Here is a 19461-nt window from a genome sequence, read left to right as displayed (position 1 = left end):
AACCCGTAGGGCATTCGGTTCACTCAAGGCACAAAGTCTATTTGCTACAAGTAGTCTAAGCATAAACACGATAGGCCCGGGATGTGTTTAGCTCCGTCCTCCCTCATGTCCACTAACCACACAGAACCGTGCCTCTTATTTTCTCCAAGGGTTTGATGACATTTGGAATCACTTTGTAGAAATCTTGTCCATGCAGCAAAGCTCTTGGCGTCAGGACATAGCTGATGGGGCCAGTTGTGGATTTGTTTGTTCCAACATGGAGTTGGATGGTTACAACTCTGTGTTTTTCATTCTGGGTGTGGTATACGTGTTTCGTTGCGAAATATGTGATAGTGACAATACTTTTAAAGTGTTATTCTGGCTCCACATCAGAAAAAAAACATTTCTTTCTTTTGAGAATAGTAAGAAGCACCAGCACAATCGACACATAGGACAAAAATACACAAAAACATTATAAACTGGGAAGGTAAAAGTTATAGAATCTGTAACAACAGCAGCTATGACACGTAATGAAACACTGACTCTGACAGCCATACCCATGGCAAAAACGGTGTATTATAAAGGTCACTATATAGAACATACAGCTGGTATATAAAGGGAAAATATATAATGTGAAAACATAAAGGGAAGCTGCAACTTGTGTATTAGAACAAAGCAAGGTTGTTTACACCCAACGAGGGGGTTAGAAGTAACCAGTAGAGGTTTTGGGTTTTCCCCCTGATCTGTGCTTCTCCTCATCACTAAGCAGTTTCTTAGCATGGTGAAAACTATGAAGCCCAACTGATCGATCAGGCTGTAAAATGTAAAACACCTCACCGTAATAAAGATTGATAAAGACATAGAGAGGGACAAACAGCAGAGACAGTTTGTCGCCTGAACTCTGACTCTGGCTCTGACTCTGACTGTGCTTGTGTGTGTGTTTGTGTGTGTGTGTGTGTGTTTGGATACATTGTTCAGCACAATGTTATCAACACTCAACATACCTTATTAAAGCTGACAGTCTAGACATTAACTAATCTGTTTTTGTTTTGCAGTTTCGCCTCAGAACAATTAGCGTCTTTTGTTTTCTCTTCACTTTTCATTTCTTATCTAAAAGTTGAGAAAGCTGCCTCTTATGCACAAAACTATAATCAACCAACGTTTCTCTTCAATTCTTGTTGAAGGGGCTTAACTGTCGAGGACTCTGGGCAGCTAATAATTCATAGGTCTAAACACTTCTCAACATTTATTACTGTAAATAAATGTTCATCTGAAAAATCAGTGGAGGGTACTAGCTTTGCATGTATATATATATATATAGATATAGATATAGATATAATATCATTGTATTTATATAGCACTTTTTAAGCTTATACACAAAGTTATATCCAAGTGAAAAAACCCATTGAAACCCCTCTTAAAGGCCATGCCCATTTTAATATTTATTAATAACACATTTTAAGATGAAAATAGGATCAAATTTGACAACGAATAGTATATGCTCATTATGAAATTTAAACAAAGGATTTGCTTGGCACAATGCAATTCAAATGATCAGAAAACAAGTACTATTTGGAATTAAATTCACTGAGCCCTGTTTATTTACACCTGTACACCTGTTTATTCATGTTATCCAATCAGAAAATCTTGTGGCAGCAGTGCAATGTTCTCATCAATGTTTTGTTGACAGACTTTGGGGCCCCTTTATGCCTATCAATCATCATTTGAATGCCAAAGCCCTTCTGAGTGTTGGTGCTGACCATGTGTATTCCTTTATGGTCACAATTTAAACACGCTCCTAATGGCTGCTTATAGCATGATAATGCACCATGGCACAAAGCAGAAATCTTCTCAAGCTGGTTTCACGAATATTACAAAGAGTTCAGTGGACCTTCCCCGTCGCCAGATCTGAATCCAATCGATTGCCTTTGGAAAAAAGATGGAACAGGACGTTGGAAGGAGAACAGGACGTGATTGTGCAGAAATTAAATTATGCAACCATGTCAACCCGAATCTCAAAGGAATGTTTCCAGGATCTTGTGATTTTACAATCAGTCCCAAACCTATTTACTATCATAAATGACAATGCAAATCCTATCATTTGAGAAGCTGAAACATGGCATTGTTTGCTCAAATGACTAAAATCATTCATGGGTGATAAAAGAAAAAATTGATTTGTCTTCAAAAAAATATATTGGATTTGAACTTGCAATGCAAGACGTTTCCAAGGCCACTGCAACAAGTGTGAGTGAGTATAGTTATGTTTGACCATAAGCATCTTGGTTCAATAGTATGTGTGTGCTCTGCTTAAGAGTCCTACGTTGACTCTTGGTTGGAAGACAAATGTAATGTCCTTCAAGGACATTTAGGGTGAACTTTCTATTCCAGCTTAAATCAATTTCTGCAAATGTATGCGCCCCCGCCACTCCTCAGTTGGCCAGTGTGACAAACACTGCTCATAATGCTGGGTCACATTGTGCTTGATAAGTATTCAGATCATGGAGCGATCTGGTGTCCTTCGGCCTAATTTTTTTGTCATCTGAGATTAAAGCGAAGGCACGCTTCCGTGATTGCTCAAATTATCAGGGTTGGCTTCGGGCTGATGTTCCATATGTTGCTTGCAGTCAGTTAAACCACATAGAGTAAAGGTTTCAGGGGACCAGTCACTCTAGCACAACAAGCAGGAGGGTGGAGTGATTCAAGGTGACAACTGTTTAAAGCTTGACATGACAGCTCATTGACAGCATGTATCTCCAAGTATCTGCAATATTCCCCAAGTGTCCTTGAGGGAAAAAAAATATTATAAAAGTTTTGGCATCCCTGGGCATACTACACATTTCTAAGTATATACAGCCCTTGCAGCAAAAATACATTAAAAGACCTTTTCTTCTTTGTTAATACACTGTCACTTTGTATTTCATGATCTTAAAGGTAACGGGGGAAAAAAACACTTGCAAGAACAGCATGTTTAAGATCTTACCGCAGTTTTTCAAAAATGGTAACTGTGAGGGCAAAAGATTTCAGTTTTTGTTTCCTGAACTATACTTCACTGTGAATTCTGAGGTTTGGTTTCGATCATTGTGTCGTAGAGGCTCCCTGCCTCTTTTCCGTTCCAGTTTCTTGACTGACTGCAGGACATTTTCATCTGAAATTTGCTGGTATTTAATCGGAACCCATTTTCCCATCTATTTGTGCAGTGTGTCATGTGCCACTGGCTGCTATACAACACAAACCTAAACCAGAATATTTCCCTTCCCATTCTAAAGGGGAGGAATAAGTACTGAGTTAGTAGGTTGCCCACATTTTTGCACGTCACAATTAGGCTATTGTTCAATTATTTTATTTTATTTACCTCCGCCAAGGTGTCATGTCTTTTGTCTGTTTGTTGGTTTGTCAGTTCAATTTTTGGAAGCATTACACAAAAACGACTGAACTGATTTCCACCAAACTTGGTGGAGGGATGGGGCCTGGATCAGGCAAGAACCCATTACATTTAGAATGTTGGTGTCGATGTGGATGACAAATAAAGCATTAAGGATATCAGAACACTTCCTTTTTACTTTTATATTTCTACTATGAGAACTAGACGAGCTCTGCTGAGTGCCCTTCTTGTTCTTTTTTCTTATTTGAGTAAGTAAATAAGTGACCTTTGATGAAACAGATTTTTATATCTGTTTGCTACCAGGGTTCTTTTTCAGCTTGAAAAAAAAAAATCCCATCAAGATATGTAATCTGCTCAAGCTTTGGGATTCAACTACTGTATGGTCTGGTCCCATTCAGGAACAGTGTGAGAGTGTGTGTGTGTGTGTGTGTGTGTGTTTGTGGTGGAAGTGTATTGCAGGAGCAGCAGCTTTGGAGATGTTACGGTTGCTCTTCCCCATGACACACCCTCCATTCCTATAGGTGTCACTATAGTCGTCCTTCCCCTCCTCCTCCTCCTCCTCCTCCCATCCACCAAAACGTCCGCGAGAGGGTGTGTGTTCTGAAGGTTGCACCAAGCTAAACACAACTGCCGGCGGTCGCGTTCGCCACTTGGCCCGACGGCATCCTCTGAAGCCGGGGACGAACACACTCCTCCGTCCCGTCCCGTCTCGTCTCTGAGCCGGGCCCCCGGAGAGGAATTGCCGCGGACACGGACACCGGCATCAAAAAGTTGAGACGCAGCGGGGCTCGGGACACAGCGCACACGGCGAAAAATACGATGTGGCAGCTGCGCGGCTTCTCCTCAAGGTCAGCGTCGGAGCACCGCCGCCCCGCGGACGGACCAGCGTGTCGGGCAGTCGGCAGAGGAGGAAGCGGCGCGCAGCGGGATGCCGCGGAGTCCTCCCTCGCCCCCAGCGTCGAGCAGTGACACCTCTCCCCGCCCGGGACCTTGGTGTGTTCGCCGACGCCCGTGAACCGCGCCTGTGCCGAGGCACGAACGGGACAGTTCGGACTCTTGTGTCGTCCGCGGTGTTGTAAAAGTCGGCTCCCTGTTTGATCTCGACGCCGACCGCCCTCTTCCGCGTCGGCGCGACCGTTCTCACCTGGCCGACGACGTCGAGCTAGCCAGAGAGCGGGGCCGCCGGTTTTTCGCCGTGAGCCAGTCGAGGGCACTTTGGCGGGTTAAAGAAGCTCGCTCACTCGCCGGACGTCCCTCAACTTCCTCGAGTCCCGTTCTCCTCGTCGCCCTCGTCGTTCGGCGAAATGCCCTCGAGGAGCGGTTCGCAGCGCCCGCCTGGCTCCGGGAGGAGTTCGCCGGAGCGGGGGCTGCTCCTGCTGCTCCTGCTCCTGGTGCTGCTGCCCCTCGGAGACGCCAGCTCTGCGGGTGTCGGCCACCAGGAACACGCGGGCAACCACACGGCGGCGAACGGCCGACACAACTTCACCAAGAAGCCCTTCCCCGTGCTCAGCCTCGACTACCATCACATCCAGACGCCCTTCGAGATCTCGCTGTGGGTGCTGCTCGCCTCCTTGATGAAGTTAGGTGAGTACCACGTGCACGTGGCCTCGGCTACAGGTGTATAATCATCCCAGGCGAGTCAGATGGTTTCTCAGTTACCTGCACATCGACACGAAAAAACCAACAAAAAAAAACAGGCTGAATAATAATAATAATAATTATAATAATAATAACAATAACAAGGGGCTCTGACGTATCGTTTGATCCCATAAGTCTTGAGATGACGCCAAATTCGAAGTTGCCGGTGAGCAGTGTGTCGGAGGAGTTCGTTAAAGTACGGCGTACGTGCGAAAAATGGCCACATTTTGCACACACAAATCGAAATGGTCGGCTTCCTGTTGGTCGGAGGTCATGGCGACCTTTTGTTTTTTGGTAGGTCTCCACGTGATACACGTGCCTACCAAATTTGGTTTATCTACATCATGCCTGAGACCCCTAAAAACTGTTCTGATGCATGTGCAAATGTTTGGGGAGGTCGGAGCACGTTAGGTGCCTCAAATTAGAATGAGAATAATTCACACGATTACAATAGGTCCTCGCTCTGACTTTGTCAGTGGAGCTCTGGCCCTAACAAACGGAATTGTTGTAGAATAACATGATATTCTATGACAATAACATTTGTGAATGCTTCCAAGCGTCTTCCAAGAGTCTTTAAAATAAAAATCACATGTTGAAGAGAAGACTTGATTAGTCTACTGTATGCCTAGTAATGGATCACTGCAGCAGAGATAGTATGTAATAGTGACATGTAAGGACGGCAAAACAGTGGGCTCAATAATCGATCAACCTGATCAAACCTATCTGTCACAAGATTATCTCTGACCACCGGGCCACCTGGCCTTCTTGCATTCTGCCCACCAAGCAGAGATGCTGACACGAGTTTGACCTGAACAACTCAATTCAGTCAGTAAATCTTTCATTTCTGGTTACACGCAGATTACTCATCAGATCTGTCAGCCTGTCTCGGGTTGTGCATCTTCTGTGCTTGTGCCTTGCTACTACAGTGATGACTAAGCAGCTTGATGCAGCAATGTGGGTTTTGTGAAAGCAACTATCTGGCAAGTTTTCAGCACGGCGGAACCTCCTGCTATGCTATTGTGCTGCAAAGCCTTGCAAAGTTGACACGAGGGATGAATCAAAAGTGACGGGGAAATTAGAGTCCAAACTGTTTTTGTTTGTTCCCAATCCGGATACGCATTGAAAGACGTCTGTCCCGCTCTTAATTTCTCTGTTACTTCACTGTCTTCTGTTTCCTCTCCCTGTGTTGCTCCTCCCCTCTCCACTCCTTTGCACTCATGACCTCTTTTCTTCTCTATACTGTCTCTATCCTGCTTTCCTATCTATCATCAGAACTTCCCCATGTTGTGATTTCCACATAACACTGCATAACTCTGCTTTCTTTTTTTTTTCTTTTCTGAGAGCCAGCAGCTTGTCAGTTGCTTGTGACATCAGGGGCCTGATTTGAGCACTAGTCTGTAGCGAGGACACTGCCTCACTGTCTGGGCAAAAGGAGCCCGGTGTTCTTGGGGAGAGGACAGGCAGAGAGGGACCACCTGGCTGGGGCGGATAAGTGTAAGGACGCAGCTCAAGGACGTGGACTGAAAATGAGGGATGAAAAGAGAGAGTGAGTTGATGGAATTATGAAAGTGTATGAAGCAGAAGGAAGCAGAAAAGAAATGAGACTGGATGTGTGTGAGCTGCCAGCAGCACTAGACAGTGGTGACCTTAAGCCTGTGATTATCTCCGAACTGCTGGAAATGAGCTGTGGGATATTTGATGTGACTGCTACAGTGTTCAGCCATGTGCATGTCTCTGATTCATCATCAGGAATCCAGTATTGTACAGTGTACATCCACAGTCCATTTACCTCTAAGCAGCCCTGCCAATGTGCATGGGGCCTTTCTCTCCTTACTTTTCTTGAATTGATTATACCCAGTGCCAAAGCTTTTCATTTTACTTGTGGCTGCTGAGGCTCAGGTGGTAAAGAGTGTCGGCCACCACTACACCAGAAGGTCGGTGGTTTGATCCCTGTTGCCCCAGTCCGCATGCCGTCTTGGGCAAGACCAAAAAAATGTGCCTCTGACGCCTGTGCCTGCAGTTAATGTATGTGATAGAAAAGGCAGGGTAAATAGCAGAGCTGGATGTGTGTGTGAATGGGTGAATCTGACTCTGTCCCGTGAAGCGCTTTGAGTGGTCAATAAGACTAGAAAAGCGCTATAGAAATACAGTTCATTCTCTAAGAATATGTCCTAACGGTTTTAAAGTAATATTTATGAGACATCCTCTATGTTGGCTCCTGTAATTAGGCTGCAGGGTTAGTATTGAACAGTAACTCCATTCTTTATCAGCCAATGACTCCAAAGCTACAGTTGCCTCTGGGAGTCTACTGTATAGGCCCCATTAAGGTTTTCTTTGCCTCTGTTCAGTGGAAGGGCATGGTTGAAAGGATTTTTAAATTTCAAATTAGCTAGAAAAAAAATGTTAAAAGGCTATTATCTAAATTAACCCAGTTCCACAATCATTTGCTCAATGAAGCAAGATACTACATAAACAAAACTTTCACCTGAAGTTATAAACAACGATGAGTACTCTGTGATAGAGTTTAGTGGTTACATTAATTTATAACCTTATCAAACATCCACCAGGAACTGACACTGAGTGGGCCGTGGGACACACCTTCTGGTAACTTCCTTGTAACATGTCTAACAAGTCCAGTTAGCCTCGCCTTCCATTTATAATTAACTACCCTAACAGTTTGAAGAGAAGGTGTGTTACCACCGTGAAATGTACACACACACCATTACATACAAAGTTGTTTTTATCAGAGTATGCTGTAGTTTTTTTTGAAGTGGAAGTTAGACTGTAACCTGAACCTTGATTCTTGTGTGAAGGAGTGAAGAAAAGGGCGTCAGCAAAATACTCTCTACACAAGTGGCTTTTTAGTTTGTTTGCTAATCTTTTAATGATACGATATGGACCTGATCGACAAAAAGGCAAAATATGAAAAAGAATTTGAGTGCTGCATCAGATAATGGTAGATATTTGTTAAATAAAATATAATTGTACCATTACATATTCTGTAGCATAATTTTACACATATATCATAAACCACAGAGGTTTCACAGATTGTGGTAGAGGCCGAATATGTTTGAAAGTGAAATCGTTTGATATGGCGAGGTAATGCTAAGCTTGTCTAATTCTTTGTCTCTTTCTGATACTTAAACGTGAGAAAATTAAAGATATTGAGTTACTTAGTTTATTTTTTCATCATGGGCCTTGACATGACATGTGTTTTCAGAATGACGTTGTTAAGACAGCAAAGGTTTAATTTTCCAAGGATCACAATGTACTGATAAACACAATTTCAAGAATGACGCATTTATTTGGATCGACTGTCAACTGTCAAGCAAATGGTTACCTTATGGACCAGCCCATGCCTTAAAAGAATGCTTATCTATGAACAACTGACGATAACTACGGAGGGAGACGTTATCAGTATCGCTGGGTTGCCCTTCAAATCACCTTCATAATCATTCTTGAACAGTATGCATCCCTTTTTCTAATTCAGTCTCTACATGTTTTGGTGACATGGAAAATTGAAGCTGTGTCTGTATCAACTTTGGGCCGATTTATTTGTTGTTGTCCAAAGGTTCTGGATTTAGCAAATCTGTTAAGAAATATGACTTTTAATATCGACCTTATCTAAAAATGACTGTCTGTCGTTGGAAACCACACCTAAGGCAAAGTTTAAGTCAATGGGCCATTAAAGATGCAGCTTATCTTGGACATACTATTCAAGTCATAATTGAGCACTGAAGGTTTATAACGAAGAAAAAATGTCCACACGCACTTCATTTTGGATAACTTCAGTAGATTGTTGAAGATTATTCAATATCCTGTCTGTAGCTACAGCATTCACACCAGTAGCCATTAAAGCAATGATGAATATCAATTGGTGTGATCGTTGTCCATTCTGTGCAAGCATGACAGGGTCAAAACAATAATCAGTATTTTAGGTACCATAGGCTTAAGACAATGTCAATGATTAGCCTAGCTACAGCGGTTGCAATTGTTCTTCTGTTTTATTCAAAGAATGACCCCATGTGTAGGTCAATGCCTTGGACTTTGTCATCATAAAATGTACTATTTTTTCTAAGATATTGTTCTCATCTTTGTGAAACAAGGCTATCTCTTATCAGTCAAAGGTGGATCTACTGGTAGCCTCTGTTCGTACAAATGTTAAATCCCCCTTTCAGTTCCTTCTAAAATAAAATGTTATCTAATCTTTCTCTCTGTTTTCTTTCCATTTGAAACATCACACACTCAGCAGAAGGTGTGTGTACAATGCTGCTTGTAACAGACATTCGATAGCGTCAATGAATTGTACTCCACTCAGTAGTTAGAGTAGATGGCTTTGGGAATCAAAGCGTAAATGATACAGTGTTGTGGTGCTTACTGTCGCCATAACATGGAAATGCACCCTTGTGAGCAATCACCTGTGTAAGCCAGCGCTGTTTTGTGCATATATGGCGTCAGGGGGGTCATACAGAAATACCATATACCAGCAGCATGCCATTATTAATAATTTAAGCCATCGCTGGTCTTGCACAAGCAACTTGAGGAGCACAATGGTCTGCATCAATGAAACACTGAATCACAAAAGCTATTCTTTTCCGCAGCTCTGTTGTGAGGAACAAGGCCGGAATTGCCCTGAAATGTTTCCTCATTCTCCTGTGAGCGTTACAGCATTTTTGTATGCAAAACTGGTCAGCCTTTTTAACACCTTGATTTCTAGGAAAATAATTAAATTAATGTGTCACCAGTCTCATTCTTTACAAAATACACTGTTTAAATATTTTTCTATCTTTTGTGTTTGCCTGAACCGGCAGGTTTCGTTTGCCCGTGGTGCACAATTAGTCACCTGGCAACAGGACACAGTTCCTGGATTTGGAAATGATGAATACGTAAGTACCAGGCTCTGCTGACACTGGGTACACATGCACGCAAGTGAAATCGTGCTACCCTCTACTGGTTTTCAGTAACCTTGCTGCATATAGGCAGCAGGAGGGGTGAGTCTAGGACAGCACCTGTCGTTATTGACAAGCAGCCAGGGTGAACCACCTGATCTTATTGTTCAAGGATCTTGTACATACTGTATGGCTTGTCACCAGAGCACACTTACCACTTATCACCTTCATACATGTGTCTTGACAATGCAAGATATGTGCCACGGGTGATTCTTTGAAGTTCACTTGTCCTCTTTTCCCAATCTTATCTCTCTTGCTCTACACTCGATGAACACTGAAGGCCGTAATGGGAGTCATGCAGGAAAGACTTAAGAATGTGTGAACTGTCACCACTTAGGTTTGGACGCTTCAGGCTTTCTTCACTGAGCCTTTTTGTCCTTGGTCCTGGATGTGCTGAGAGTTTTTACACTTAGAAAGGTCTGCATCGATGCTGAAATGGCTTTTTGTCTCCTTGGTCTATGCTTGTCCCTCCTGGTCACCCATGAATGATAATGGGCCATTAAAAGCGTCTTTCTTGGATCCAGTGTTGAGTGTACCACTGCTTGAGGCGTCAGCAGTAATATGCTTAGTCCATCCAGCCATGACCTGTCTTTCCTTTCATGGAGGGCTACATTGCCCGTCTTTTTATCGAAGGTTCTGTGTAAATGTCTTCCTTTGCAGAACTTGGTCACAACAACAGTTTAGAAAAAAATTCCCTAAGGCGCTTCTTTCCCTTGAGAATTAATTAACATTCCTGCGAGTTACCGAGTATTATTCCACAGCTCCTGCCGGACTGAGCAGTGTGGACACACACTGATAAGGTGTTCACCAAAATATTCAAGTATTCAGAACATGTTGAAAATGCATGTCTTTCCATTGATCCAGATGGGTCTAGCTAATGTTTCAGTAGTTTTTCACAAAACATACAGACTACATGTTTATGTATATGGTCTATCTTATCCATTTCAGTATGATAATTGTGAGGCATTACTATGATATGAAAAGTTAATAAGTGATACCATTGAATTATTGCCCAGCCCCAGCACTGACATTTGTCACCCTTGACAGGAAAATACCAACAGGACTTCAGCTGATGTGTTTCCATTTGGATAGTTAAAAATAAAATAGCCCACCACTAGCTTCGTTTTGCTGCCATTCCTTTATTGCCTGCTTGAGCTTTAAGTGCCAGTTCAGGGACAGAAAGCTTTGAGCCAAAAGTACCCTGGCTCAGGTTCATTACTTAATGTCACTCGGAAGAACACTTAACATGAGGGATAGTAGGACTCTTTGTCTTCCAATAATAACCCTGCTTGGTTTCCCAGGGCACCCAACGGATTAAGCTAAACTTCTTCTAAAGCTTTGAAGTATGGGAAGTACTGTCATGGGTTTAAGAAAAACAGTGTAACCAGAAAGTCTCTCTTTTGTGGAAATCAGTGGGTAACAGCCAACGAAGTTTGTAACTTGACTACAACTTGGTGTGTGTGTCTGGTCGTATGAATTTGCGAAACCCTGTCTACAGCTGGAAGAAATCCCTGTGGGCATTGTTTTGCATGTGTTTTTAGCAAAATTGCTTATATAGATAGAAGTTGAAAGAGCATTTGTTTCATACACATGCTGTGGGCTTTTATAACATGACATGTATTTGATGATTTATTTTGATGAAATATAGCATGTAATTTCTTAGATAATATTGATAAGTTCCTGTCTCCTTCAACCACAGTTTCTTCGATTAGTAGCCCATATAAAGGATGTTTTTTTTCCTTGAGTATAACTGTCCAACAAACCAATATACAACATAAACCATATGCTCAGCAATTTAGAGCACTAGTCCCTTTAAGGTATGACTTGTAGAAACAATGATCTTTATTTGCTGACCTTGTTGTGTGCACTGCTTCCCCTTTTTTTAGCTTACAACAGGCTGAACAAGCTCATCTTTCTTTAATGAAAATTGAAAATACCTTCTGAACAAACATTAAGCATTGCTTAAGTGAAATTGTTAATGGTGGAATAACAGAAGCTTGGAAATAAGAAACTGTAATAACTTGGTTAGTGGCAGAAATTTTATATAACACACTACCATGGGTAACAAGGAAGTACATCACTGTAATCTATTCTTTTCAGCAGGGAACCAATTAGCTTCCTGCCCTCTTGTGTCATCTGGTGTTCCCCCACACTGAACAGAGATCTCGTTGGTACTGATGTCAGAGACACATTTAGACACAGCTTTTTAATAATGTAACAGTGACTATAGGGGGTTAAGATGTTGTGAACATTTCTTTGCTAATTCAGGTTTTAATTTTGAAGCCTCCAGTAAACGACCTGATACTTTCTTCCGAAGACACATTGGGCCTCATACAAGAACCGTTTGTACAAACAGATTTGTTCTTAAATCCTGCGTACGAGTGATTTAGGAGATCTTCCTCAATTCACCATTTTTTTCACAGACATGTTGTAGGACTCACATAAATGGTCTGCTGTTAAGCAAACCAAGTTTTTCCACTTTCGGGTTGTTTTTCATCACTTTGAAGCAATTTTAAGTATATAAATAACATTATATATAACATTATTTAGTTTAATTCTGAAATTCAAATTATAAAATGAATCTAAATGTATTCATGTTCCTGTTAAACGTTGTTGCGCAATAGCCAAGGGAGTGCACATCTTTGGCAGTTGGCATGCATTTTGCGCAAGGGGCGCACGGAGTTGCTGAATATATGCCAGTCTTTGATTGTCGCCTTGTCAACTATTTTGGGATCATTTGTTTAAAAATTAGCTCATGACTCAACCCGCACACAAGACAGGAGGGTTCATACAACAAGCGTAATATGCGCACTCCTGCATTGACGGTTATGTTACATATTTTCTCATCTATAACAGTGACTGAGACCTAGACATCCTTGCAGTCATCGATTGCCTTGTTGTGGCAAGTGTTTGTTTTTTTTTAAGCCATTTTCATATCGATGCATTTCATCTTTATTTCTGTGACAGTGCGACTCGCAAGGAACTCAGTATTAACAGATCTGGTTTAGTCCGTCACTTAACTCCTGCTGACACTGCTAAAAAATCCTACACTATAATTTTTTCTGCATCTTTGAAAACAGAACTTCAATTCCTGATCTCATAAACTTCTTCTTTTAACTCTTTAATGCCGTTTTCATGAATGAACTCCTCCGGACATGAGCACACTCGCTAAAATATGCACAGGTGGCATTCATCTTGTTTACGCATTTAATTTACAGATTTTTCTGAAGATAGAAGATGTAGGAGAAATTAAGGATAAGAATACATGTACTTGCTTGAGGCCCATTGTGCTTTGGATAATCTAGGGACAAGCTTTTAGGGGAGTCACATAAGGTTTCTGTTAAGTTAAGGTTTTGAAAAGAGAGGAGTCCTCAGGCTCTGAGTTGTATTAGGCCTCCTCTGAGCAGTTTAGATAAAGGCTTCCTCACTCCTCCGAGCTCCAGACCTACAGCTGCATGCAGCTGTATAAGTCACAGACATGCACTTGTTGAGCTTGTGTGTTGAAACACTAACCATGTTGTCCTCAAGCTGCCTAAGTGCAAACACGCCTCCCCCTACCTTAGATGTCTTGTTTAGAATCTCTGATGCTAAAGTTTGACACAGACAAAGCCATGTAACGTTGTAATGATAAAGTGTCAATAGGATCCCAGCTAGTATGTCTTGATTATAAATGATCTATTCAATTGTAATTCTTGTTACTGGCAGCCTGTGTGTTAAGGCCCGGTGCTGTGTGATGATGATTGAATATGAATTAGTTGCTCCACCATCCCGACTGTTCAAACGTAAGCAAATTGGAGCAGGCCCGAGCTGTTTACCTGCCTGCCCCTCCCCTCTGTGCACTCCATGTGACTATTGTGCCAAATGGAGCTGCTGTCACCGCACCGTCCATTGTTGACCCGAAGAGCTTGAACATTGTCGCTGTGGTGCTCATGTGCAGCTGTGGATGCATTTTTCCTACAGCAGGATTCAATTTCTATATAAAGAATTTCCATTTCAGGTTTAAACAATTGGGGTGTGTGCACCATACATTTCCATGCGAAGGCTGTAGCTCAGGGCGGATGTGTAAAACAGCTTGTTTTTGTAACTCAATTACCATGTCAACCTCCCCCTGTTTCTTTACACACAATACACAAACACACACAAACACAGACTGTAAAATGTAGACTGGGTATCACTCAAAAAATGTTTGAAAGCGGTACTGATACCTTGACTTTGATGCCCATTTAAAATCCCTCCTATCAAAAAGAAAATTATATTATACACTACAGTACAAATCTTTTCAGCTCCTTACCATTTTCACACATTCAAAGCATTAAGCTATGTAACATTGACTTACAGTAAGTGGTCCACAGTATCAGTCTTACTGTGGACATTTTGTGGCATGTAACATACAGGTGTTAGTCCTCATATGTGATTTTCTCCCACATTCTCTCCAGCTTTGTGTCTGCACCAAGTAGCAACTCCCCATGCAAAACCCGATGTTTGCAAATTTTGTTGGTTTTTTGGGTCTGACTGAGAGCTCGTCCACTGTGTGCCCACCTACACCTGCATCCATGCACCGATTGGAAAGACCAGCATGCTGTATTGAAGAAGACTTGAAACTAGAGATTGAGACCATGAACCCCTCAGGAAGATATTTACTGACATTCTAAGTCGGACCATCTTCTCATAGACTTCTATAGAAACTGACTTCTTTTTGCAAACTTCAACCAGCGCCCTCTGCTTGTTATCCCAGGCTTCAGGCGCTTTTGAATTGGCTTCATTTTCCGCACCCGGTGACTACGTCCATTTTTATATACAGTCTATGGTTTGCACAGGATTTTATGAAATTGCAAAAATGTGTCAGATTCAAAGAGTTATTCAAGTGGCGACTTAATTTGCGTTGCTGCCAGATTGTATTTCACCTCGATGTCATATCATCTACCCCTATATGATTGTTCAGCCTGCATGAGAGCGTGTAGCCTTACCCGGTTAATATATCTGTGTTGTGTTTGTGTGTAGAGTGGTAAATGCACCATGTCGTCAGCTGGTCCTGTGCCAGCTAAAAAATGTCATGCCCCCTGTGCTGCATTAGCGTACAGTAAATATAGAAAATATACTGCAGCGGCCTCATCCCATTAGTTATGTGTAAACAGTATGTAACCTTCCAGTTTATGATTTCATGTGAACCTTAACAGTAGCACAAGATGGTGGTATTTGTGGTCCTGATTCAGCTTTTTGAGCATTTTATGGTCAAACAACTTTTGACATTTGCCAGGTAGTAAGTCATTTTGCCTGCAAAAGCATTAACAGGTAGTCTCCTTGCAGAGCTGCTTGTGCTGTGTGGCATGTGAGCCATGCAGCCTCAGGAGATGATAGATAATTGCAAAGGTTATTTCAATTATGTGGAACTCCTCCAAAATCATTACGTAAACGAGAAGCGAAGAGTGAGCAGAAATTTTTAAAAAATTACCACCAAGTCTCATGTCCTGAATGTGGGCCCTTGGTACATGTAGTTTAATTGCAGCCTCGACTTTATTTTTTTTTTTTTTTTTCAAGAACTGACAGGGCCACGGTGTTAACACATACACTACAGTCCACGTGTCATGTCTATTAGTGGAGATATGGGATGGGAACCTCCAAACATCAGACGCAAATGTCAAATGCTTTGGACTTGTGAGGACCTTAGATCAGATACTCACAGAAAAAGAGATATTTAAATGGGGGGGCTTTGCATGTCAATCCCTGGGTGATGATCAAAGTATATGAAATTAAAAATGTAATGTTTCTCAATTGAGGAAATGGGACTTTTTAGTTAGAGTTTGTTGACTGGGCGATGCTGGTGCTCACAGAAGTGTAGTATGTCACAACTGGTTGCTCTTGTTATGTTGTGATTTCACAGATTGCTTTTGCAGGGTACCTACAAACACATTTACTTTCTTACCACTCAGGCACACACACACAAACACACACACACACACACACACACACACACATGCAGACCATTTAGTCCCGAAGCAGTGAATTCTGCAGTGAATTCTGCAGTGAATTTTCAGACAAATCATTAGCTCATTCTTGTCCTTTGTCTCCCCTCCATGCTCCATCTATTTTCCCAGGGTTCCACCTGATTCCTCGTCTGTCCAACATCGTGCCAGAAAGCTGCCTGTTGATTGTGGTGGGCCTGTTGGTGGGGGGGCTCATCAAACTGGCTGGAGAGAAGGTCCCACCAGTGCTGGACTCGAGATTGTTCTTCCTCTGCCTGCTGCCGCCCATCATCCTAGATGCTGGCTACTTCCTGCCCATCCGCCCTTTCATGGAGAACATCGGCACCATCCTCATGTTTGCTGTCGTGGGGACACTGTGGAACGCCTTCTTCATCGGGGGCATCCTGTATGCTGTGTGTCAGAGCCAGCCAGACCTCAACAAACTCAGTCTGCTGCCTTGCCTGCTGTTTGGCTCCATCGTCTCAGCTGTGGATCCTGTCGCTGTGCTTGCTGTGTTTGAGGAGATCCACATAAACGAACTTTTGCACATCCTGGTGTTTGGCGAATCACTGCTGAACGATGCCGTCACTGTGGTGAGTGACCCAAACAAGAAACAGGACACAGTGGGGTTGGCACTGCAGCAGATTTCCTGCTTCCATTTGTGATGAGTGAACGCATTTATTGTTTTAATGATGCTCCAGTAAAGACTTGGAGACAAGAGGCACTTCTCTGTCAAGAAATATAGATGATACCACACTATACTGTTGCTTGTACCACTCAGAGGCTCCTATATCAGTATTGGAGCCATCACTAGGCGCAGATGTAATTCAGCATCATCCAGTAATTGAACCTTTTCACCCAGAAGGCTTATTGTTAGGACAAATTAAAATTTCAGCCTTTAGCTCAGGCTATGTGGAAATGTTATTTTTTTAATTTAGTCACTTTAACCTTAAAGTTAGATTTAAGCTGTAAACACACCAGCAGGTGATCCCCTGACCAGCCTGTCACCTCCCAGTAATTCTCAGCTCCCAGCACACCAGTTGTTCGTAGGCCTGTTTGGAGTCACCAGTTAGATTTAACAGTATATATAACGTGAGGGAGATACTTAGCAAATGCTTGGTGCAGAACTTGGCTCAGGTAAAACCTTCTGCCTAAATACTTTTTGACTCAACCAGTCATGTTTTCTACAAAATCTATATTTGGAAAATAATTTCCCAGCAACACTGAGCAATACAAAATAAAGGATGCATTTTCTCAAGTTCTAGATGATATTAACTGTTTTGGAACCTGCATCATGACTTCTTTGTTTGCGGTTCCTCTTTTGAATACAGTCAAAGAAACAATAGAGCTACATAGTGCATAGTTTTCATTATAACTAGACTTTTTTGTAGACTTTTGTTTTGATTAGTGGATAACACTCCATCTCTGTCATTTTTCTTAATCAAGCCAACCGTAAACACAAAGTATCTATTCATACTCATCCATGTCTGTTTTTTCTTGAAATCTTACCTCTATTTTTAATCACCCAATATTTTCCGTCTCCCCCTCTCTAATTCCTCTGTCTCCTAGGTGCTATACCACCTTTTTGATGAGTACTCGGCCGCTGGCCCAGTGACGGTGTTGGACGCCTTCCTTGGAGTCATCTCCTTTCTGGTGGTTGCGTTGGGTGGCGTACTTGTGGGAGCTATCTATGGCTTCCTGTCTGCCTTCACCTCACGCTTCACTTCCCACACGCGTGTCATCGAGCCACTATTTGTCTTCGTGTACAGCTACATGGCCTACCTGTCAGCTGAGATGTTCCACCTCTCAGGCATCATGGCGTAAGTGTTGGGGGGTGGATAAAAGACGGGCATAGAGACAGACTCAGAAAATAATGCATTTTTGCCCCATAGTTATATTTTCTTTGTGATGTGCATGCAAGTCTAATTGTCGTTACTGTTTTCACCGATCTTCAACAAAAACAGACTTATTTTATTTTTCGAGTTTAAAGGGCTAAATACTGGAAAGGCGACTGAGTGGCAAGGGAAGAGGGGCTGGGTGTGAGAGTGTCAGTGTCACTGTCAGTGAAGTTCTCAGGCCATAAAAAAATGGAGAGCAACACAGAATCACACATCACCTTTGCCACAGTGGGCTCTTCTGGAAGGTTGCCCTTAAGTGGGGACTAGTGTGGGGGGCGGACCATGGTGTTCCCGAGCCGCATCAGTTGGAGCCGTTGGCTCCAGCCCCAGTTGCGCCAGAAGCCGGAGCTCTTGGAAACCAAGCGTTCGCTGCATTCTTTGATACTACTCCTCCTTCACAATATGTTCAGTCAGAGACGTTGGTAAATATAGGGAGGAGGGGCTGTTTGGTGACGTAAGCTGCCTCAAGAAACGTCACCAATCCCCAATACATCAAATTTAAATGCAAAAGCCAGGTTTCAACCAGTAGAGGGGAGTCCACACACCTCGCACTAAACTGTCTAGATCTGGACCCGAATCGATCAACAACACTACTAAATACCCATATACATTGGTTTTCAGATGAAAAAAGTGGTTTAGTTTCTCTTTAAAGGGTTTGCTTATTATGATTTTGTTAGCATGCTAATGTTAGTGATTTTCTGTAAACACGTAGTCATTCATTCTTCAATTCATGTGGCTTGTCTTTCAGGTTTCCTCCTGTATATCACTGTTTTTCTTGGAGTTACTTTCTCTTACTTATGCAGTGTATCCATTCAATAAATGTCTTTATAATATGTGAGATCAATTAGACTATGAATTTTTAGCATGGTTAGTTCTAGAATCTACATCTTCAGTACTTTCCTCTATTTCACACTAAAGGCCTGAAAGGATAACAAGATGAAGTGATGACATTTTATATCCTTCAAATTCTCCTCATATGAGCTGACACTCATATATTATGAGTTTTGAAAGACACGGATATAAACTGCATCTTGCCTGGTTGTTAGAGTCTTGCAACTGCAAGGTGGTACTCCTACTTGATTAAATGTCATGGTCTATATAAAACCTTGCCACTGCAGGGAAAATCCATTTCAGCTACTCCTCAATGACAGTACGTCAGCTGTACACCATGGTTGATTGCACCAGGGGTCTAATGAATTAATCTTATACAGTGTCATCTCAACCAAGCCCAAATGTACTGGCATCTCAACATACTCTGAGGTGCCATTTCTCATCAGCTCCTGCAGCACATATCAATCTCTCTTCTGTTTAAGGTGCAAGGAATTATTGATGTTGGAGACAGAAGGTGATAATTTACTGAGTCTCCCTTCTGTGTCAGGGCCAAAGGATGTGTACTTTCAAGGACAATCTCCTTCCAATGCCTGTGGCTGTTGTATTGCTCCTCACTTCAAAAACTTGATTTGTCAAGGTGGTTTTTCATATCACGTGTTGGACGTTAGCTTATTGGTGTGAATTCCTTTTATTGTTCCTCTGAAGCCCTGAAAGCCAAACCAATATTGACATGGACGGAGTATGGTGTGAAGGTTGAGCAGCAGTGGTGGCTTTCCTTACTTGGATCACATTTGTTTTCTCCACTGCATTACAAGAGAATG

General features: G+C 42.3%; 1 protein-coding gene across 2 annotated transcripts in view; it reads left to right on the top strand.

The window, feature by feature from the left end:
* Positions 1–3943: 3943 nt before the first annotated feature.
* slc9a1a (solute carrier family 9 member A1a) overlaps positions 3944–19461 on the top strand; it is a 29641-nt gene continuing 14123 nt past the window's right edge. The window contains exons 1-3 of one of the 2 annotated variants that reach the window (XM_035623730.2): positions 3944–4945; positions 16044–16504; positions 17481–17731. In XM_035623730.2, coding sequence (XP_035479623.1) covers positions 4666–4945; positions 16044–16504; positions 17481–17731 — 992 coding nt within the window. In that variant the 5' untranslated portion in view covers positions 3944–4665. The remainder of the gene's footprint in view (positions 4946–16043; positions 16505–17480; positions 17732–19461) is intronic. The other variant, XM_035623735.2, reaches the window with a different exon arrangement.

The sequence above is a fragment of the Scophthalmus maximus genome, chromosome 1 (genome assembly GCF_022379125.1).
Source record: "Scophthalmus maximus strain ysfricsl-2021 chromosome 1, ASM2237912v1, whole genome shotgun sequence".
Taxonomy (NCBI): domain Eukaryota; kingdom Metazoa; phylum Chordata; class Actinopteri; order Pleuronectiformes; family Scophthalmidae; genus Scophthalmus; species Scophthalmus maximus.
The sequence above is the reverse complement of the archived record's forward strand: the minus strand, read 5'-3'. Positions and strand labels throughout refer to the sequence as shown.